The sequence below is a fragment of the Lindgomyces ingoldianus genome, assembly GCF_010093535.1.
Source record: "Lindgomyces ingoldianus strain ATCC 200398 unplaced genomic scaffold BDR25scaffold_14, whole genome shotgun sequence".
NCBI classification, from domain to species: domain Eukaryota; kingdom Fungi; phylum Ascomycota; class Dothideomycetes; order Pleosporales; family Lindgomycetaceae; genus Lindgomyces; species Lindgomyces ingoldianus.
In genome coordinates this window covers 608,935-630,666 of record NW_022985175.1, presented here as the reverse complement: position 1 = coordinate 630,666, position 21,732 = coordinate 608,935, and the positions used below count along the sequence as shown (strand labels likewise).

Genomic DNA, 21,732 nt, shown 5'->3' with positions numbered 1-21,732 from the left:
TGTCATGGTCCATTTGGAGGCGCACGACGCGTTGGTTACCGCAAACTGTAATTCACGTACCCAATATCGTCCGTAAATGTGCTAGCTTCGGTAATGAAATATGCCTAGGTGCACAGATGTAGTCCTGCCGTGCTTCCAAAACCCCTGCTATTGACCCTTTCCGAGAACGGCTGCTGTACCGATAGCCCGATGTACTTGCAATGCCCGAAAGCCGAGAAAGAAATGATCTTCTAAAAGCCAGCCCAATGCAAAGAAACCCGACCTACCCACGTAATAATACATGTAGTGAGACTTGCCTCACACGTCAACTCGCAAGTCAATTCCCACTTCATCGTCGTCAGGGTCCTGGCCGTTCCAGTCTTCGTCACCGCTAAGCTCGTCGTCCAAGAAATCGTCCTCGTTGAAAATTGTATCCCGTGGGCGGAAATTGTCGATACGGAAGATAACTGTATCACATCTACCCTGAATGGAACCAACCTCATCCGAGTCAGAAGCAGGGTCAGAGCCTAATTCAGAGCCTAATTCAGAGCCTAGCTCCTCGCCCGACGTCTCATCGTAGTTAGGAGTAGTCCCACGACGGGATCGGAGGCGCTTTGAATCCCACTTCTCGCTTGTCTTTTTATCCTGCGAAGAAGGGAGCACAGCATCACTATCCTCATCCTGGGCTTCGCGCACTCCATTAAGCTCTGTCCCAACGGAGGAGTCATTTTTCAAGTCACTCTTCTCATTCAACATGCTTCCTCCCGCTTTCCACTCTCGAAAGGCTCGCAAAGACACAAGATTAGGGTTAGGAGATGTCATCTTCTTCGCGAACACCTTCTGGAACCGAGCAGTCCACTTGCTCCTGTACTCCGCGCGCTGTCGCCAGTCAATGTTCACCATGCCAACGATCGTGAGTTCGCGTAGATCAGGCAACTGTTCAGCAGAGCCGATGAGGGAACTGAAGAAGGCCGTAGCTGTATCCAGGTTCCATTTACGAAGATACTCCATTTCAATGGTTCGAAGGGTACTTGGCCAGCTTGGGATTTCGCCTTCCTTGAGCAGCTCCTTGTAAATAGGAGCGGAATCCAGGACTGTGGTAAAAGTATTGTAAAAATTCAGGTCCATCCGAAGCACTTCAAGTCGCGGACAGGACTGCTTCAGATTGACAAGAAAGGAGAGGTCCAAGCCTTGATTATGATCGAGGATCAATTGTTCCAGCTTTCCTCCGCGGCTAACCAGGAAGGCTTCTAGTGCTTCTGATGTAAGGAACCTGCAGTTGGTGGCAGAGAGACTCACTAGGTTGTTCGGCAGCAGAGGGAGAAGATGGTTATTGAAGATTGTACAGCTTTCAAAGGCTAAGGAGTTGAGATTGGGAAGCACAGCGAGAGCTAAACCCAGAAGCTCCTCCGTCGTCGGCTGCCCCTCGTTACTCGTCCGAACAGGGTCGGGCTGAAAGCGGGTGAAGATGACTTCTCGGAGACTCTGGAAAACATTGTCCTCGTGGAATTCCTTCATTTCGAGGAGTCCGCGGTTGAAGAAGTTGCTGTGCCAACGCCAGCTCCTCAAACGGAGCTCGCTCGTGCGCAGAGCCCCGAAGAGTTCGTCAGGGTAATACCAACGGAGAATTCGTCGAGATCGAGGGTGATACGGTGGCCTGTCGATAGGGTCGAATATATCAATCTCCTTCAGAGTTTTCAGAGATTTTACCAGGGCGGCAAGGTCGTTGACGCTCTGTGTGCGATCCGTCAACTTGAGCATCTTGGTCCCATCCAACTCTAGCCGCTTCACCATGACCGGATATTCCTCGTGTGCGGCGGACGGAGGGGAAATGAGATGTTGAACAAGGGCCTTCCGGCTCTGCTTCATCGCAAAGATGGGAGGGTTGCGGTACAGCGCAGTGAGTGCCGGCTTAGTGAAGGTGGAGCACGTTCGAGCCATCTGCACCAGCCATTGTATAGATGGCGAAGGAGACAAGTTTTCGTCTCGGAGAGGATGTGAAGCGTAGACAAATATCTGGAGAAGGACATGGTAGGGCAAGGAGACCCATGCTGGTATGTTTCCATCACTGACAATTTGGAGTGGAGGAGATTCTGGCTTCAAAGCTATTCGACAGTTAGAGGCCGTTTTGAAAAGCACATTATCGCAGACTCTGCTTACATGTCCTCGGCTTTAGGGGAGCGCCAATATTGCGCAGATGTGCCCGCTCCGATAACCTTTGCTGGGTGCGTCGAGGACGGCCAGTCCTTGCCCGTGGCCGCTCCTCTGCTGGAGGGGCTTCCTCTACCTCAAAATCTGCGTCGTCGACATCATCGTCATCGGAGCTAGTTTCCTTGTATATCACAGTGCGCCTCTCCCTTAGCCTGCCGTTGTTTGCTTCATTCTTGCCACCGACATTTGCTCGCGAAGTATTACGCCGCGGTGAGCTAGGGATTTCGGCTGGTTCTTGTTGCTGGTGCCGGGTAGATCGCCGCGTAGGGGTGGCACGCTTCCGCCTTCGAGATCCGCCCTCCTGCGCTGGGTCGCTTGAGAGCTCTGAGTCGGTACTGGGCTCTTTGTAGGATACAGCAGCCCGTTTGCGCTTCAGGCTTCCAGCCATGACAGTGACAAAGAGGTCAGCAGAACTGAAGCAGAGAGGTTGACATTGAAGGGGGCAACAGTCGCGAGGCAATCAAATGAGCAAAGTTGGGGTGCGCATTCCGCAAGCACGCCGTGAACGAAATAGAATGCAGTTTCTCTCAGCGGGCGATTGTCGCACCACTAATAGTAGATGACGCATTGGACCGAGGTATCTGCCAAGAATCCGGATTTACCTTTCCCCGAAATCTATGCCACGTGATCGTCCTCAGCTCCTTGACCAAGAATCAGTGCGAAAATAGCGGTGGCCTGAAGCGCAACGCGAATCGCAGTTGTCGTGAGCTCCAGAGTACGCGTAAGTAGAGTTTCCTTTCTCTTCAACGCGCTTTGCTTGCGAAAATGGTTGAGCTTCACGTCTGACAACGCCCAAACAAAAGCGCGAACCCGACTACACCTGCACTCACCCGCCAGCACTCACTAAGTGCTTTTCATTTGATATAGCATCTTTTGCTCTCTAATTCCGCGTTTGGACTTTTCTCTTCCTGGTCTGGTCAATTGGGTCACCGCAAAAACGCGCTGTTTCCTGCTGCGGTGAAGCGTCGCTGCAGGGCCTGCTAGAGTTCAATTGTTGGCTCTTCCTTGCCTGTCTTCCTCGGTAATGTAAGTGCTTTCCACTCAATTTTCTTTATAATCTAACTGCTGCTAGTCCAACGTTCGAGTCCATTAAGGGGCGGATGCTTTAGACGCTTGTGCCATCAAAGAACCATCCGATGCATTTCAACAGAGGACGCGTGAACGCGTTGAGAAAGTGAACACCGCCAGTGAGGTTGAGTCTGAAGGATTGCTTAAGCGAACTCATTGGCTGTGTTTGACTTAGGCACACCACAACTGTGCCTCAAGCGGGCAACATCCTCAAGACTTCACTCAATTCCTTCATTGCTTAACTCCGTAGTACGGGGTTTAGTATGCCCAAACTCTGTCTTGAACAAACTTCCCAAGTTCTCAAAACACCTCACCACTAGTCTATCAACTCCTACCATTAAGGAGCATGGTCGTTAGGCAGGAGGGCGAATCCGCAAAATTGTACTTTGGAAATTTGCTTTTTTACGACTACCTCAGATACAAGAGGCACCCTGTGTTCCTCAACCGGAATCTCAGAAGGGCTCTGGAATTGCATGACAAGGAGGTCGAGACAAGCCAAAATCAAACTCACCCCAACATTCCGCCAGCCGGATACGAACATATCGATCGCCTTTTCTGGACGATGCCTTCCACCGAAATGATGAGAAAAGAGGAGGCCAAGAAGGCGCTAGTTATCGAGGTCAGGGGTATGGTTCCCGAAAATGCCAAAGGAGTAGTCGATCCAACAAAATCAAGTCCGTCCAAGAAGAAAGTCCCTCTTTTCCGAACAGAAACCCAACTTATGTACTCAATATGGAGCCCTAAAAGTTCGTCATTTCGGAAGACTTTCCAAGACTTCAGCGCGACCATTGTCGGGACACAGACCAATCGAGGAACCAAGATTGTTGTGAACACCAGCAAGGAAATTCGAATTGGACTGGACGATCTCTTGGTTCTTTCACCTGGAGATTCTTGGAGAAAGGGCATGGCAGACCGCTATGGGCTCCAAATAAGCATTAATTTCAGCTCTTCCGTGCATGTTGATGAATTGTTTTCACACCTGGATATCAAGGATTCGTCCTTGCGAGAGGATCCACCCACTCGCTTGATTGCGAAATGGGACAACGTTTTAAATTGTCCCGAAGAAGAGCAACTTCTGCCACTTTTTTACAGAGATTCAGAACGTAGTGAATTAAGGAAGCTTGGCGTCGGGGTGAAGGTCTACATGCGTTGGAAAACCCCCACAGGCGTATCGACCCTAGCTACTGCAAACCAGAGACTCAAAACGTCCCTGCGAAGTAAGCAGAGACAAGTCGTAGGCCAAGCACGATATATACCACCAGAAACAAGCCCGGTCCGCCAAAAGCTAGCGATCACGTATGTCTTTGCCAAAGAAACACTGAAGCTTTACGGCCCTGTGTGCCCTCACTGTCACCGCAAAGATTTTCAAACTTTCGAAGACCTACGAATGCACTTCGACAGTTACCATGACTTCTTCAGATACCGAGTAAAGATGGAGAAAGAAACTGCGAGCACCCAACACTGGCGACTCGAATGCGATGTGGCCAATCACAAAGCCAACACACGAGCGAGCGATAGGGCACCAGACCCTCGGGGAATTCTGGTTGTCAAGCCAAAGAGAGCCTTTAACAAGAAAAAATATTTAAATGAAGGAAACAAGGACTTTCAGAAAGAAGCAAGACTCCAAAAAACAAAGGCATGGTCTTCCAAGACTGTGGTGCCAGTCCCTTTGCATGAAAGGCGCAAGAAACCCGAAGATGTTCCTGTGAAGCCAAAAACAGCAAGGAAAAAGTTTCTCTACAAGGTGCCAAAGGCTCCTCCGGGAATTACTCTGTTCAGGACGATCACAAAGAGGCCTTTGGTGGAAGGAGAGTGGGTCGATGAGAGCGACGATGATCCTGATGTGACTTGGCTAGATATGAAGAAAGAGACTGTCATTCTGAATGATCCAAACATTCCAGAACAAACAAAACGCGTACTTATCGCGTTTGATCGTCACATGCGAGAGGAACAGCTCCAAGGTGAGATACATGTGGGTGACGCGCTCATGCGTTTCACCCGCCTGAATCTCAAATGGCTCATTCAGGAAAACCTTGACCCAATATTCATAGACAAAGTCGATGAGCTTTCTAGTGATGGCCTCATTTCGGGGGATATTTACCAAGCACTCATCGGAATAATCCAATTCTTCACCCGGGAAAGGCTTCGAAAGAGTTCTCCCCACTCAGACAGCATCTACCGGAAACCTTCGCAAATGCTGATAAATGGATTTGAGGATATGATAGCAAGTGTTGAAGGATCGAATCTTGAAGAAACAAAGAGCCAGCGAGACAAAGAGCAGGGTCTATCAACCAACAACATCCGGGAATCTGTCGCTGTCAAGGGCAAGCGCAAGGGCAGAGCGAAAGCCACTCGCTCAGCAGTTCAGGGCGCAGACTCAGACGGCGACATCGAAATGGGAGACGCAGACACCCCTGTGAGCCCCTCCACCAAGAGATCAGAGACACCCCCTATTCCATACGACGAATGCCTTTGTGGGGAAGGAGCCTTCTGTTCATACAACACCACAAAGCCTATCATTTGGTGTAACAATCCTGCAAGTTCCCTCATTATCAGCATATAATTGCTTGTCTGGTCAGTCTTGCTAACCAGATGATAGGACTGTGTCCGCCACGCCTTCCATATCGAGTGCGTGACCGGTAGGTGGGCCCCCAAAGAAAAGTTGGATCCCAAACGAACAGACTGGTTCTGTCAAGATTGTGAGCTAGATCCCGACGTCGACACAGGATCTGTCTCAGGATTCACAGAGGCAAAGGGAGAATGATATAACTGATTTGGATCTTTTTGGCATGTTTTGGTTTGGTGGCTCACGAAGCAAGGCGTTTAGTGAGCTTTGGCGAATTAGGATCTATCTGTTTCAAACACATTTCTTGCTCTACTGGCGCTGCTTTAACTAACCTTTTTACTTCCTTTTCTTTCTCAAAGCTATTTTAAGTGGTCCACAGCATCGATACTGACCTATCTATCTTTTCGAAGCAAGCATGTACTGGCGTTTTCAGGGCTAGCGATACCTTTGTCTCTGTTTCTGCATTAGTATTTTCCAGATTCTGGACGGTAGGCAACGGGCCTGGTTGCGTTCTTGAATTACTTCCCAGATAGTGTCGGCCACAATATTCAAACCACAATTTTTGAGATACTGGTCTTAGACATACTACTTCCAGGTCGTAGATGAATCCGCAGTCGTAATGCATCCTTTGCAAACAGTGCTTGTGACCAGACTTGTTAACAAGCAAGAAGCTTGATAGCTTTTGCTTGTTTTAATTGCTTATTGTCAATTTAATCAAGTCAATTGTCGCCCTAGTTTAGCAATTAAGTCAAGCCACGCTTGGAATTTTAAATCACTTAACTAAATAATTAATAGCGAAACTATGCGGGGTGGCATTAAGCAAGATCGTCCCTATCAGCCCTAAGCGTCCCCGCAGCAGCAAGCCGCAGCCTGTTGATGGAGCCAACACCCATCATCCCCGCCATTACAGCGTCGTCACCGCGTAAAGCCCTAGTTGCTTGCAGGAGCTGAGCAGGGTCATAGAGGCAAGTAAGTCCACTAAGATCTAAACTAGATGAATTAAACAAGTAGGTTGTAAGGTCTAAGGAGCTTAAGAGAGCTCTAGGGTTAATTTTTACTTTAAGAGAAAGGAGCTAGTCCTAATAAGTGAAAAGTACAGCGCATCGGAGGGCAAGATTAAGTCTCAATTACGCAGCTAGCCCAGCGCAGGCTTTAAGCCTCCACTAGATCGCGAATATAGCAAGCTGTAAGGCCGAGATAGCTTACGCGCGACAGGTATATATACCATTCTGTACGCAAGATCAACCGTTGGTTGATTATTCGCACCTTTGGGTTGTATTGGCAGTGGTACAGAGCTCCGTCCTTACACAAGCTTACTAACAACAAAATGGTCAGGGTCTATTATATATGCAGCTAGGATATAAACACTTAGTAATTTGTGCTATACCTAATCTGCTTAACATTAAGTTATCAAATAGTTAGTCAATCAATGTGCAATTAAATATGACTCCAAGAGCTATCAAGTCAGTTTAGTCAATCTCCTTAACCAGTTTGTATCAATAAATTCAAGTTGACAGAAAATTTTGATGGTTTTGCTCGTTACAAGCTCTGCTTGTGACAGAGTGAGATGCTCTGTAAAATTGAGAATGCTAGTAGCCGAGTCCCTAGGTAGAATCTCGACGGATACTTGTTAGTCCCGCTTAGCATCCCTCCTAAAAGAGAATTCCGATAACTAATGTCCAACTACTACGAACTACTTTAGAGCTTAGACCCCTCTCTACAACCGTTTGCTAATCACGTTCTCCAATCGACAGGGTTAGACCGACTTCGACGCGTCGAACCAAAGTCTATATTTGAATCAATCATCGTCGGTCCTGGGGGAACCTCTGTCGGACTAGTCTAACCAGTCTAAAACGGCTCTATTCACCGTGCTTAGCATAGTATTAATAGGGGCTTTCAGGGAGGTGAGGAAGTTCATTGGACTATATAAAGAGCTGATGGAGCTAGGGGCCGAGAGCTTCTCGGAGGAGTACTGAGCTAGAGCGGAATAAATGTATAATCTGAAGCTCCGCATCGGTCACTACCCTTCATACAAGGGCGACCGAGGGTCTAATTCATACCTTCGAAGCCCGTTTATTGCCTAGACCAACGTCTAGCCTTAATGCAACAATACCACTGTTCACCCCGACGACTTTCTACTTCCCAATCGGGCTAGTCGCCGAACTCGACGACCCTCTGTCGGAGTGCATAACATGTTGACAATGGCCTACACCTCCATCCGCCACAATTGGGCATTATAACCTTTAATTACTGAAGCGTCACAACAGCACTGTCTACGTATTTGAATACAGTGAATCATTGAAAAAAGACCAAAAGGTTTTTACCTGTAACGTTCTGTAAACCAATTTGCATTTTTCTACCATCCAGTGGTATAGAAATACTATCCGTTTTAAATCATTTCGGCCCAACTTAGAAGGCTCATATCAAGAACGTGCTTCAATCGCGTATGCAAATATAAAACTGTAGACTCTATGTCTAAATATAAATGAGTATCGAATCTCACAAACCAGCCATCTAAGTACTCTCACTGGCATCGCCATTTTCAGATAGATGTATCCTATAACTCTCAGTAGAACGATTCTTCACAATCTCTAGTCACGTAAATAGGAACTTTGCCTCTTTGTACACTATATAGCCTCCCTCGGTGTTCTCGTTGCACCTCAAATCAAGGCATATAATTCACTCTCCATTGCTTGGCTCACGGTTCATTTTTCCATGCTCCTCGCCCTCCTGTAGCGAATGGGAAACCAATTTTAGTGTAAAAAGATACAGTTCGCTACTAGGCTTCTGTTGCCCGTCCTGAATACCAACTCCAGAACAGAGTGAAGCCCTCTGATCGGATTATTGTTTGCTGCGGAGCGTATGCCTATTCTAGTTTAATTCCGCAGATCGAAGGAATGAGTATCTTTCTGTCTGTTTCTTTTGAATGGATGAATTATTCTATATGAAATCGGCTGTTGTAGGCCGGATAAGCAGGCGGATATAACACGAGTCTTTCTAATCAGACACCAATATTCTATTAGGGTCCTTGGAAGTATCTGCATATAACGCACACAACTTGCCACGCTATCCACACAGCCGGGTTCGGCCGGCTTCCATACGCCAGAATGAGGTCTACACCAGCGCTTCCAACGAGGTGTCGTACTGTATGATTGGGAGATTTTAAGGCCTGTACGGGTGAGATTTGTGTACTTTCGTACGACAAGAAAGAAGAGAGGCAAGTGTACGTATCGTAACTGGTACGGCTCACGTGATCATTACGAGTAGTACAACTTAATTAAAGTACGCTGTACTCTAGTTAAAACAGCTAAGGTTATAGGTCTCTAGAGACGCAGCATTAGGTCTAATAGCATTAAGCCTAATTAGCTAGTTATAAGATAACCAGTTCTCTATAGTAACAAGAGCAAAGAGGTCTAAAAGCTTACTACTTACTACCTTATGCTGTGGCTAGTTCTTCTAGAGTTAAATAGCTTTAATTATTAGTTACTGTATAACTAGCCGCGCTAAACCACTTCACGCAGCAACTAATAGCTAGGATAGTAAGGAAATTAAAGGCAAAGTGAACCTTAGGTGCTAAACAATATAGTTATAGCTATCCACCGCCTTTACAGCGCCTTAAGAGCCTTACTTATAACACCAACAGCAGAGCTAGAGGCAGAATACCTTGCACGGCTCCCCTAGGAGCGCTAAATCTGTGCCATAAGCCTACACCTTTAACAGCGTGCAATTGCCTTGCAACGTCCTCGCAAAAAATTTAGCTAATTAGAGCCCTAGAAAACTCCTAGACGCTCCCTGTAGGCCTACTGATCGCCATACAAACTTCCTCAAAGGGTATTTCAATACGCACTACGTACTGTACCTAGGGCATCATTAAACGTACGGTACGGCTCACGAACTCGGTACGTTCGTACTGAATACGTGACCGTTACGGTTCACTTTGTACGGACCGTTGGAAGCCCTGGTCTACACAGTAATCACTCTCAAAGGTTCTGTCACTGGACAAGCTAGCTAGAGCTAAAATAGCTCTATTTACTGCTCTTAGCCTAGATTTAAAGGGGGCCTCATAGAGTTACATAAAATTTATTGGAATATAATTGGACCGCTACTTAGTTTTTTCGAGGTCTGTGATACTATTAATGTTAATCTGAAGCTCTGTATTATATTTATTGACTGTAACATCTGGCACCTGCTACTGGATCTCTCCTAGCTAATTGAAATACTGCCCATCAGATTTGGCTATCTGAGGCCTGTTAATTATCTACACTGACATCTGCACTGGATCCGACTGTGCTGTCAAACCTTCTAACGACGTTGGAGTCCCAGAATGGGTTCGTAGTTGGACCGAACCCAATAGACCTCTTTCAGAGTGTACATGATGCAACTCACGTGGATAGGTATAGAGGGGTTTGTGATTGACGAATTACTGCTGGTGGGGATTCAATGTAACATTATATAGTTCACACACTGATTAGGAAAGGGAAGTCAAGGGCTAACAGGAACTGGAGCAAGCTGAACGGTCTCAACAATATGGAATCAAGCATTTTTTTCGATCAATTAGAGGAAGTGAAATTGATACCATTTAACCCCATTTCATTACATGATCATGTATTGTAATACGATGTTCTTTGAATCGTGCTTATGATAAGAAAAGGGCGATTCCTCCGTCACAGGCACCGAGCCTCCCTGAAGCGAGAAAAAAAAGCAAAAAAAGGAATAAAACAAAAGACTGTCTGAAGTTCGCTTGCTGCAACGATAGCATTAAAGTTGTGTATCGATCAAAATCCGAACTGATCGCTTTTGTAGAACGATCTACCCATACGCATACGCCATATTGAGCTGTCCACTCGGTTCTACCAGTTTGAGTCCGTGCCCTGCGATAAGTACACTCTAGTGCAAGCAAAATTCCCCCCTTTCCACTCACTGATACGCATTACATGCAACCGACGGTTTCTCCGTATGAGCGAGTCTAGGACTTGAATATCTTCTCCAGGCCCTCTAGCAGTAGATCTGCATGATGACGCTGGAAGATTAGCATAGGCCTTAGCCTCACAGCCGACTCTCCACTACCACCAATATTCAGGCCGACTGTCTTCGCCTTCTTAAGCACCTCGTCTCGTCGCGGGCTGTCCCACGCCAGGAACGTACCCTGCCCCTTACCCCTCAAGTTCTTAATCTCGGTCGGATACTGTTGAGCCAGACGCTCGAGGCCCGCGTACAAGTACTCGCCCGTAGTAGCTGTATTTTCGACGAGATTCAGACGCTCGATTTCCTGGATAATGGCACGAAACAGGATCGCACGAGCGGGGTCGCCCATCCATGTGTTGAATTGTCGGTAGGGTTTGTTGGGCCGGAGTTCGGGGTTGCCGAAGTAGTATCCTGCCGTTTGTGCTTTTTTGCTGAACGTCACCATGTCTGGCGGAGAGCTCAGTCCCCAATGCTCATGGGCCCAGAACTTGCCGGTAGCTCCTACACCCGTCTGTACTTCGTCCACAATAAACAGGATGTCATGCTTCTTGGTCAACTCCCTGAGTCCACGGAAGAAGTTCGGCGAGGCGTGGTTGTCACCGCCTTCGGATTGGATGGGTTCGATGACGACAGCGGCTGGGGGATTGTGGAATTCTTTGATGAGACGCTCGACTTCATCGAGACAGCGCTGTTCCTCGGCGGCGTTTTCGGCGGCGTATTGGTCAAGCGGATACTTGCAAGAGGGGAAGGGAGCTTGCGGCCAGTCGAAGGCGGGGATGTCAAGTTTGTGGATGGCCTTTGAGCGTGTAGTTGACAAGCTGCCAAATAAACGGCCGTGGAACGCAGACTTGAATGACAGGATGGAGAGCTGTGGTGCACCGGGGGACTGGTTCGTCATAGCAGAGCTGATCTCATGGTCGGAGAAGCCGATATGTGCGCCTCCGCGCTGATGCTGTCGTTTCCACATGAAAGCTGCTTTGTAGGCTAGTTCATTAGCATCGGAGCCTGATTGGCCAGTGAATACTTGATCGAGGCCTTTGGGTGCGACTCTCAGAATACCGGTTTCAAGGATGTCGGCCCAGTCGTGCTGAGGGAAGTTCCCGAGGGCAGGTCGGTTGATCAGGGCGGAGGCCATTTCAGGGGAAGTGGCAGCATGGAGGAGCGTGGGGTTGTTGTAACCGACAGGAATAGAAGCGATTTGAGCATAGCTATACGATCAGTTATAACAGAATAACAGTACAGGGAGAGAGCATACACATCGAGCAGGACGTTTCCATCAAGGTCAGCGATGCTACGACATATTAGTTAAGTTCTAATCTATTAGCGGAGGTTAACATACTAATTCCCATAACTGCTTCCATAATTCGTCATCATGTTTAAGCTCCTCGTATCGAACACCTTGCTCAACTTCTCAATCGCCTTCATACTCTGCGGCCCCGGAATGGAAGTCTTCACAATTGGTCCTGTGGGTTCATCTGGAAAGAATACCTGCTCGCTCGTCTCTGGGGCAACAGCGCTCGCGGCAGCAGATGCATACTTTCTGTGAAGGGCAATTGGAGATATCCTCGTAGCAGGTCCAGCAATTGATCGAGAAAAGGCTAGCCGAGAACGGCTCACGGTCTTGAGCAAAGAGGCCATGTTGTGAAGCTGAATGCTCGCAGTGATGTCACTGAGGGTGGGGTTGGTTGCGGCCGCGTCTGCAATTGCAGGCGGGCAAGGCCAGACAATCAAATCTTCTACTTTTAAAGTGAACGAAGTCTTGGAAGCTGCAGAGCAACGACAATAACCAGCGGGTCAAAGTACAAGTTTTGTAAGCCACCTGGACAAGAGGGGCAGCGGTAGCTCTTTATTCCCATCCACTTCATATCATTATTGATAACGGTCCTTCACTCGGATGCTCGCCGGGGACTAAGCCGATGCTATCCCCCAATGCAGCCAGTCCACGCGAACTCCACCGACCCTGTCCTCGGATTTGTGCGCCTCCAGAGAGTCATCTTCTGAGATATACGAGCCTAAATCTGCAAATTCGCCGATTCAAGAGATTTCAAGGCGCGCGTGAAGCCGTTGAAGCCGTACACGCTCCTACACGCCCTGCTTCCCCGCAAATTTGGTAAAAGGAATGATGCGAAAATGCACGCTGACCGCTGAAGCCGATCTCTGGCCCGTGCAGCACGCCCAAACAGGCTTCCCGACAACGCCAGACATGTTCGCGCACAGGATGCAATGCACGAGGCTTAATTTAGGACTAGAGCCTGCTTCCGATTGACTGTTTCACGATTCAAAAAGTCAACGTACCCCATTTCCGCGGTATCTGAGAGGCGCCAGCGAGTGATGCAAGATCATCATGCATAATAATACATTTCCCTAAGTATTTCCAGAACTAGTATTCCATGATCACACCCCCCCCGCCCCCCGAAGGATTTCTCAAGATGCAAAGTTGGATGGGATTGAGACGAGCATAGAATCCTTGCCCTTATTAGCCGCCAACGAATTGCCTCCAACGCCTGTTCGCTTGGGCTTGGGCCCACAGCTGTTCTTGAAACCTTCAACCATGCATGAATCATCGACCAATGCCATGACGCCTTAATGATAATGGATGGGGCTCGCAAAATAAGAAAGCAATGGCAGGAAGCAAAAAACAAATGCAAAGCTCTGAACATCCTCTGGTGGCGTGACCTCAGCTGCTATGAGCCGCCGTTCACAGCTACCGGCTGCCTTTCGCCACTGTTACTGTCGTGCTCGCAGGATCCGTTTGTCGTCGTTGGAGGTGTGGCAAGTTGCATGGGACTCGGGAAGTTATCCGACAGGTCATTCACCTGCTTCACCCGTTCAGCAACAAGCTCAGAAGAGATAGACTTCCCATTGGCGGGGGCACCGTTGACAGCCTCCACTGCTTCAGAGTGAAAGGGGTCAGAAACTTCTTCCATAGGCGTTAGGCTGGAGTCGTCGGATAGATCGAGGGGCATATCCTCGGCTGGGGGCGGTGGCGGTGGCGGTGGCGGAGGGGCTTGCGACTGGTGAGTCCTGGACTTTTTAGGTGACCCTTGATCACCATCTTCTTCTCGCTTCCGTTTCAGCTCGGTTGATGAATCCGCTGGGGAAAGGTTGTGTTCTGCTTCGTCATCTGAAGGGTCCAGCATCTCATCATCAGAGTCTTCTTTTTCATCTTTCACTTCTGCCAATGGCGTTTCTGGTGTCTCTTCTTTCGAAATCCCTCTCCTAGCTGCCTTATCTTTGGCTCGTTTCTCAGCTTTCGCTTTGTCCCTGGCTGCCTTCTTCTCGACTGCCTTCTCCATGAAGCTCTTAACGTACTTCTTCACGGTGGCTTTGTGTTTCTCGGATAGAGCTTTTCGGGGGTCGTCAACACGGTTGGCTTTAAAGTCTCCTCGAACAAGCTTTTTGCCGACCTAACATAGGTTGTCAGCTAGCTGTACTAATTCGGTCGCACCATTTCTCATACTTCTTTTGCTAGTCTCTTCAGATCGTCCTTCTCGAACTTGTCGCGGTATTTTGATGAGAATACCACTTCCTTAATGTGAGGGGCGAGCTATGACTATTAGAACCAAGAATTGTCAGATTGACATGCCATACACTTACAACATTCTCATAGTACTTTTCTTTCTTCTCTTGTGGCACATCCTTCCATTTGTCACTTTTTGACTTCTTCTCTATCTTCGGGGCCTCCGTAGCACGCTGTGGAGTTCCAATTGCCGATGTCGGCCCTGTGGGAGTAGCATTCTTGGTGATGCTACTGATGATGTCCTGCAACCTTTGCGCATCACTCTTGGCCTTTGGTGGAGGTGGGGGTGGTTGTTGGGCCGGCAAAGTTGGACGCTGCCATTGTGTGTGGCCGGAGCCGTTGTAATAGTAAAGAGCACCTGTGTCTGGGTGTCTAGCTTCTGACCAACCTGGAGGGAGTGGGTGGAATTGGCGGGGCCGGTGAGGGGGAGCGCGGGGTCCGTTGAGGAAGTTCTTTTGAGAATTGAAGCGGGGGCCAGAGGGGGCTGCAGAGGGGCCTTTTGGAGCATCTATGGCGGGCGACTTTGACCGTGACCTCGATCGCTCTCGCGCCTTTTCGCGTCGCTCAAAATGGGTATCTACGCGAACTGGAGTGGCAGCATTGGGGTCTCTTTTCACTCTTGGAATGCGATAGCCCATCGTAAGCTTGCTCCAAGCTTCAAGCAACCTAGTAGCTTCAACCTCGACGCGTTCATCGCCACATGTTGTCAAGTCCTTAATCGTAGCCTCAATTCCAGAGTCATGAATCTTATTTCGGGTCACGCGGGGTAACTTGTGGAGGATGTCGAGGACCTGCGACACGACGTTGAAATCGTCTTTCCATGCGGTAATAGTTTTCCCGAGGATATTGTAGCCATGCATTCGGAGAACGCGATGGCCAACCGCTTCGTCTTCGCTTCGCTGGATCCGGCTGAGGAGTTTAACGGCAATCCACTTCTCCTTGCACTGGTTAAGGGCGCCCATGACCTTGGTGACACCATCTTCTTCTAGAGACCTGGGCTGGATCTCGTTGACATACTCCTCATCATCTTCGTTAGCCTTCTTCTTTCGAGGCTTCTTCGCTACCGCAGTATCCCACCCTTCGCCATCATCAATTCCGAGGGCCTCAATAGTAGCATGAGATAGTTTAGTGGCACGCTCTGTCTGCGTTTTGCCACCGATGAAACCTGTGCAGTTCGGCTCGTCGCAGTAACATGGCTGCGGATCTGCACCATATCGGTCGACGTTGTAGTTGAAGACCAACTCTTCGCCTGCTCTGATTTTCCGCTCGGCGAAAATGCCCATGCGCAGCTTGTCCCCAACCACCCACTTGTCCACATAACAATTTGGATTACAAGAATGATTGCAGAACCGCCCGAGATTGCCCTTTTTTGTTGCATCGACGAATTCGCCTTTGGTGAGCGACATGAAGTAGAAATGCTTGATCCCCTCTTCATCATACTGAATCATGCGCCGGCGGAAGTTAGCTTCGTTAATCACCTCGCCGATATACTCGAAAACGAAATCACCCGGCTTCATATCAGCATTCGCGCGAAGACCATAGCCTTTCTTATCTGTTTTAATAACTGTGACATCGGCATATTGCTTCCGTTGAAAGCGTTGATTCTGGCACGCGGACCCGCACGAGCAGTCGCCCACACATTCCATTTTCGTCGCACGGTTGATGCAGTCGGAATCATCGCCACAAGCACGATTGAGCTTTTCAACAGAGTCTATGGCCGATGTTAGCAGGTTGAACAAGGCATAATCGCACTGGGGTAACGCATATGAACCTACCCCACTCCTCTGCGCAATCACACTCCAGCGCATGTTCTGTCGTGCCAAGCGTCTTGTTTCCATATGTGCATTCAGGGAGGATCTTAAACGTTGTCTTTGCTGTTTCGGTGGCATCGGGCAGGTCGAGAAAGAGAGGCGGCGGTCTGGATACGACCTTCTGGGACGCAGTGCGAGAGAGCCTGGGCGCTTTGCCAGGTTCCATCTTCAGCGTAATGTCTCCGCCGACCACCTCTTCCAGCTCCACCTTTCCGGAGGCAGACGAGCTCGGACTGTCTTGTTTGACGGGCGACTGGCTTGCTGATCGAGATTTTGGCTTGTGGGGTATCGTTACGGGAGTGAGTGTACGACCCGGCCGGTGGTCTTTTACCTTCACCTGGATTGTGTCGGCACCCTCATCTCGGACCTCCGCCAGACCTCCTTCTTCGAGCTTCATGTCGCGCGGCTCTGACTTAAGCCGAGCCGACTTTTGCTCGGATTCGCTGTCGGACATGGTTGGGTGCGAGTGGCCGAGCCAGCGTTGTCGGGAGATGAGAGGTTGGAGAAGAGGAGGTGTTGAAGACGAGAGGGACGCTAAGCGATGTTCCGATTGTTACTACTCCACCATGACAATCATGGCACGCCACACATCCGAATAAACCTAGGCGCTTGCAAAGTTGTCAAACAGAAGATATTAGAGACCGTAGCGCGGCTCTACAAAGGTGCAATGACCCCGATTTGGGGTTGCTGGCTCGGTAGGAGGTGGAGGAGGGGAGGGTGTCGTTGCGTTTCGCAGCAGAGCGGATTCGGCTCCGTTGATATAACGACTATGGATAACGCGGTCGCATTCGCTGGGGGAGCAGGAACGAGTTATCGCGAAATAGGTGACTACAGAGGGCCGGCGACGAGAGTGCGCTCGACATCAGATACCGCAGGAGAAGTACCAGAGTAACCAGCGGGATAGGTTGGAGATCGCAGCAGTAGTCGGTGCCCGTGGGCAATGCTCAAGACGGACGGCAGCTCGCTGGGTTCATCTAGAGGGGCGTCGGCACGGTGCGTGAAGGCTGCGTGGTCACTGGGCACACGAAGTCTTCACAGCGTGTGCATTGTGAGGATGGAAATGCGGCTCTGAGATCTTCCCCATCTCGGCAGAAGGGTCTGGGCAAATTTTCGCACTAACCAGAAAACCCCCCCACAACAATTGGCCAAATCACTTCGGGAAGACATTTCCTACATGATCCTGTCCTATGCTACAATACCCATACATCGTGCAGTGTTGGCTGGGAATAAAATCTGCAAAAGAACTCGACGCGTCAAAAGATGAGCATGAAGAACCAGCAGCCTCGGCATGTTTGCAACTGCTTTAATGAAGGGTTAGCATTAAGTTTGAAGCGTATACCGAAGACGAGGATTGCAGAAAACAACAGCGAAATTGAAACAGAAAGCAGGTAGAGAGTTCTCGTATTCTTAGGCATTACTCACCCACCCGCTGGTGAGCATTAACTCCCACAGCTGCAACTTCCACCGCCATTAGGAGAGCGCACCGCAAAAGAAATCATCTCCATGCAAAGAGGCTGTGTCTACATCCTTCTCTTGAGACTTCTTTCTTTGGTCGAGCGAGAATCGGACTCGTTTCCCTTGAAATACTTTGCAGCAGGATCGCCCCATAAGTGGCGGCTTAATTAATGCTTCATGCCACTCCATGTCGTACAAACCATCAATAGGAGGCAGCGTGATTCGACCATGATGAACAAACTCTCCACGTGGAGGAGCGCAGTTGACCCTTGCAGGCGAGCCATTGACCTGGTTCGAGTGGGCGTGTGGAGACCTATGAGATGTCGCAGGCGCTTGATCTTGGTTCGCGATTGCCAACCACTCAAACAATGCGTTCTGTGTTCTCCTCTCACAGCGCTTTATGGTGCGTCTGCCGGTCCAAAAGGTGCTTCGACAGACGGCACCAGTGGTCTGACACCGGGAAGGGCCGATGGCAAACGGTGTTGATGAAGGCTTACGAACGTTGCCATGGTATCGGGACGCTCCCATGCCTCTGACTTGTGAAGCCATCTCGACCAGAGGTGGAGCAATGCACATTTTGGGGCAAGCTGGGACAATACAAAAATGGAGTGACGATGCAATGCTGAGTTAGTGGCGCTTCGAGATCCTGGATGCCTCTGCGAGTGACGATAATAGCCCTTGACGAAACTCATGAGAAATGTGTAGGGGTGGATGCCGCCGATAAGATACGAGGTGTTGAAGAGGATTTAGCCAGTTGGGTCTAGTGTATCTGCGCTCAATGCACAGCGGCATCTCACCAAATGCCCGTTTGATCCCGCCTAGTGTCAGATGAGAGGGCAGATGATCACAACCTCTCCAATGTTCATGCGAACCCAAAGTCCAGTCCGCATTGTCTGAACAGTGAGGTTGAAATTCGACGGCTGTTCAGCAGGCGTTGTCGAATAGAGCCGGCCGTGATTGGGCCGTGGTTCAAAAGTTCGAGGCCCCACTCCGCCCACCGCACCACTCACGATGCTTCAATATCTGCAGCCGTTCCGTCGCGACGTTCCTGGACGGCCTCCCGCCGGACTTGGCCCGCTCGTCTACTTCGAACAATGGCGCAATAGAGAGTTTGCGCCGCACGGCATTGACAACAAACTGAGTCAACTGACCTCTGGCACCTCAAGCAAGCAGTTGACCCGACGTCGTGACGGTGGGCCGAAGTCGCAGACGTTCGATATATCGGTGGCCTGCCATGCCGAGGATTGGGGGCCTAGCGCCGCCCAGCTCATGGCCTCGTTGGCCGGCCGTCGTAATAGCGAGGGCAGACTTCCTCAACTTGGGATATTCATGAAGCTCTCTGGTCTGCGGATGAAATGGCCCATTGGTGCTACGTGGCGATGCATGGAGCGGACTCCGGCTGTCAACGGTATATAAGGGCTCGCAATGGCGACTGTTGAGCAACTCCGCGTACCCTTAATGATCAGTTGTTTCTCCAGGCCCTGTTGTCGTCGTTGCGGATGCGGACATGGCGCTCTTTCGCAGCACTGTGTGAGCAGGGGGCGCACCAAGAGGCGACCCGCCCGAACAGGACCACCACCATCGATCCGCTGCCCCGTCTGCGAGGCTGGCGCCGTCGTGCCCGTGGGTGGGATGGGAAGCCATCTGCAGAGCGTCTGCCACAGTCGTCCATTGCCAATTGCTGGCCACAGGTGCTCACCAGGTAGACGCGGCGGAGGCGATCTCGCAGACTCACACCCTTGGCTGCACAAAGCAACGAGGAAAAGAAACAGGTGCAGCCCGCGCGCGCAGGAGGTGTGCTCGCATGTGTCAGGCTGGTCCCTGGTGAGACTGCGGCCAGAGCGAGAGTACGAGGCCCGCGCGGGCGATTGGCCAGCCAGTGTTCGTTGCGGTTGTTGCGCCATCAGCCTTCAGGACCCCGGCATCTTGTCTGAGGCTGTTGAGCCTTCTGTGGCGGCCCAGCTTCGCCAGAGCAGCTGTATGTACGGAGGCTCTCTTGTCAGGATAGACAGGCTGCAGCTAATCGAGCACGTCCATAGGAGCTGAAGCGGAGCACAGAGTGCGTCGCCGCCGCGTGGCCAATTGATGCGGGTAGAAGGCCATCTGTTGTTTATCATGGCCCAAATTATTTTCTCAGAGCTAATGCAAAACATAACCGGACGCGCAGAACTCCCCTAACACTTGCATCCCATGCAATTTCAAGCGGCCGCTGCCTCTCTCTTTCTTCGACCAGCCTCATGGAAAGTCTCTTTTGACTACCTCTGCCTGCTGGCATGAGTACCGCCGTCCGCCGCAGGTCCTCTTGATGCTCCCCTTCTTCCGCTCGTTATCCTTTCGTTTCCATACTCTCGTTTGTTCTGTTCCTTGATACAGTCTCCCTACCGCGCGCGAGAGGCTCTCTTCGCGCGCGCATCTGCACTTACTTTACGGCCTTGTCATCGCTCGTTGCTCAATTTGTCTGGTTGCATCTAGCTGGGACTCAGCGCGACTACTTTTCCTTGACGTCTTCCCTCCTGTACTGTACCTGTTGCGAGACACGACATGGAGCCTGCCCGGGACGCACCTTGGGCAGAGCACGAAAAGGTACCTGCCGCTGTAATTTCCACTCGTTGACCCAATGGCAGCTTCGTCGTGGGCAGCTTCTAACCTTCTGGTAGGTATACCTTCTGGCCGAAATAATCAAGGCGGCGCCAATACCGTCCCATGTCTTGTACGGCCTCATTCGCGACTCCAACATCCAGCCCAAATGGAACGACATTGCCCTGCCTCACGGTACGTGCACCTCCCCACGCCCTAGAATCCATGCCGCCGTTGCGATTTCTGGTGACTCTAGACGCCGAGCAACCTTGTTTGGAGCTCCTCCTAATTTGCGGACCGTTTTCATTACTAACTTCCCATTTCACGCGTATAGGGCGCTCCGTAAATTCGTGCCAGAGGGCCTTCAATGACATGACAGTAGCCTATTCGACCCCCGACTACAGGCGGGCCCCTCAACTACCCACTCCCATCGTCTATTCTGGCCCCGAGATACCGAAGAAGCGCACCCACCAACCAGAGACACAGACGCCAATTGGCCGCCTTCTCCAACCTCGCCCCCCACACACATTTCCTCAAGAATTCGTGAGCGGCCCCACCTATCATCAAATGACCCCGGCCGGTGAGCCAGCAAACAAGAAGAAGCGGGGTCGACCGACGAGGGCAGAAGCGCAGGCAAGAGCGGACGCGGCTGCAGCACGCGGCGAAGTGTATCCACCACCTCGGACGAAGAGAGCATCAGTAACGGCACCAGAACCACACCTCGGGGAAGCGCGACCGCTCGGGGGGACTCCACCTGGCACGCTCGCGGGTCCCCCCGGAGCATCGACTACTCCGCAGCAGCCTCCGACAGAGCGAGCAGCAGAATCATCTTCTGGGAAAAAGAAGCGCAGCAAGCCTACACCACTGGAGTTAGAGAAGTCACAGAGAGAACCAAGTGAAACAGAATCGCCCTCGGCCTTTGGATCAGCACTTGGAGACCCAAGGAGCAGTCGAGCGTACTCGACCTTCACACCCATATCCGCCCCCCTACCATCAGCAACAGAACCGAGGGATCGAGACCTACGAATGGAAGGAGTTGAAGAATCGCAGCCCCGAACTACCACCCCTCACTCGTTTAAAGATACAGTCGGCATATAAGGCGTTCCTTTCCGTCACAAAAGCACGAACGGCGGTAATTGTCTTTTGGAAGCGTTCGGACGACTTTTTACGCAGTCATGATGACCATTTTGCCATGATACCATTATGGACCTTATGGAGGTATGCTCTGCAAAATTCACGCGTGGCATGCATCTATGAGAACCCATTTTGCGAATCTATTTGCGTTTCCTTTTTCATCGCTATTTTGCTTCTGTTTGAGGAACTTGTTCCTAGACATTCGCTCACAAATTTCCTTTGCAGAATTCCTTGTTCCTGAATTGCATTTCCTGCTTCACACACGAAGGCTGAGGATCTGACGAGCAAATAACCCCTAATGTCTTATTTCTATCTTACGACTTTCAAGGATATTGTATCAGTGAATTGGTTTAAGATTTGTGCAGTTTGCTGCAATGTGTATGTACGATAGTATTGGCTCTCTATTTCTCATGTCCTACCATTTCCCGAATTTCTCCGTCATAACG

At 50.2% G+C, this 21,732-nt stretch overlaps 8 protein-coding genes across 8 annotated transcripts; 3 read left to right on the top strand and 5 right to left on the bottom strand.

Moving 5' to 3' along the window:
- Positions 1-111: 111 nt before the first annotated feature.
- BDR25DRAFT_260843 (uncharacterized protein) lies at positions 112-2,835 on the bottom strand. The gene is made up of 2 exons (XM_033686672.1): positions 2,140-2,835; positions 112-2,084 (listed from the first exon to the last, which is right to left on the bottom strand). The coding sequence occupies exons 1-2, from the start codon at positions 2,576-2,578 to the stop codon at positions 298-300; spliced, it is 2,226 nt and encodes a 741-aa protein (XP_033548182.1). The 5' UTR covers positions 2,579-2,835; the 3' UTR covers positions 112-297.
- A 274-nt stretch (positions 2,836-3,109) lies between these two features.
- Positions 3,110-6,141, top strand: BDR25DRAFT_26002 (uncharacterized protein). The gene is made up of 3 exons (XM_033686622.1): positions 3,110-3,216; positions 3,263-5,794; positions 5,858-6,141. Exons 2-3 carry the CDS (start codon positions 3,605-3,607, stop codon positions 6,020-6,022), a joined length of 2,355 nt encoding a protein of 784 aa, XP_033548181.1. The 5' UTR covers positions 3,110-3,216; positions 3,263-3,604; the 3' UTR covers positions 6,023-6,141.
- Positions 6,142-7,267: 1,126 nt separating this feature from the next.
- BDR25DRAFT_354581 (uncharacterized protein) lies at positions 7,268-8,976 on the top strand (the record flags this gene model as incomplete). Its single annotated transcript, XM_033695334.1, has 13 exons — positions 7,268-7,291; positions 7,342-7,386; positions 7,437-7,457; positions 7,527-7,631; positions 7,663-7,793; positions 7,861-8,007; positions 8,092-8,140; positions 8,192-8,255; positions 8,315-8,376; positions 8,432-8,556; positions 8,646-8,735; positions 8,788-8,858; positions 8,903-8,976. The coding sequence occupies 13 exons, from the start codon at positions 7,268-7,270 to the stop codon at positions 8,974-8,976; spliced, it is 1,008 nt and encodes a 335-aa protein (XP_033548180.1).
- Positions 8,977-9,624: 648 nt separating this feature from the next.
- On the bottom strand, positions 9,625-10,365 carry BDR25DRAFT_354580 (uncharacterized protein; the record flags this gene model as incomplete). Its single annotated transcript, XM_033695333.1, has 5 exons — positions 9,625-9,643; positions 9,717-9,787; positions 10,093-10,182; positions 10,211-10,250; positions 10,286-10,365. The coding sequence occupies 5 exons, from the start codon at positions 10,363-10,365 to the stop codon at positions 9,625-9,627; spliced, it is 300 nt and encodes a 99-aa protein (XP_033548179.1).
- Positions 10,366-10,395: 30 nt separating this feature from the next.
- Positions 10,396-12,619, bottom strand: BDR25DRAFT_285892 (4-aminobutyrate aminotransferase). The gene is made up of 3 exons (XM_033688212.1): positions 12,129-12,619; positions 12,045-12,080; positions 10,396-11,997 (listed from the first exon to the last, which is right to left on the bottom strand). Exons 1-3 carry the CDS (start codon positions 12,425-12,427, stop codon positions 10,791-10,793), a joined length of 1,542 nt encoding a protein of 513 aa, XP_033548178.1. The 5' UTR covers positions 12,428-12,619; the 3' UTR covers positions 10,396-10,790.
- Positions 12,620-14,175: 1,556 nt separating this feature from the next.
- Positions 14,176-16,973, bottom strand: BDR25DRAFT_25955 (SET domain-containing protein). Its single transcript, XM_033686593.1, has 2 exons — positions 16,073-16,973; positions 14,176-16,020 (listed from the first exon to the last, which is right to left on the bottom strand). The coding sequence occupies exons 1-2, from the start codon at positions 16,572-16,574 to the stop codon at positions 14,267-14,269; spliced, it is 2,256 nt and encodes a 751-aa protein (XP_033548177.1). The 5' UTR covers positions 16,575-16,973; the 3' UTR covers positions 14,176-14,266.
- A 293-nt stretch (positions 16,974-17,266) lies between these two features.
- On the bottom strand, positions 17,267-18,151 carry BDR25DRAFT_342615 (uncharacterized protein; the record flags this gene model as incomplete). Its single annotated transcript, XM_033693746.1, has 1 exon — positions 17,267-18,151. One exon carries the CDS (start codon positions 18,149-18,151, stop codon positions 17,591-17,593), a length of 561 nt encoding a protein of 186 aa, XP_033548176.1. The 3' UTR covers positions 17,267-17,590.
- Positions 18,152-20,116: 1,965 nt separating this feature from the next.
- Positions 20,117-21,250, top strand: BDR25DRAFT_313930 (uncharacterized protein; the record flags this gene model as incomplete). The annotated part of the gene is made up of 3 exons (XM_033691415.1): positions 20,117-20,158; positions 20,233-20,347; positions 20,535-21,250. The coding sequence occupies 3 exons, from the start codon at positions 20,117-20,119 to the stop codon at positions 21,248-21,250; spliced, it is 873 nt and encodes a 290-aa protein (XP_033548175.1).
- Between the last annotated feature and the right edge of the window lie 482 nt (positions 21,251-21,732).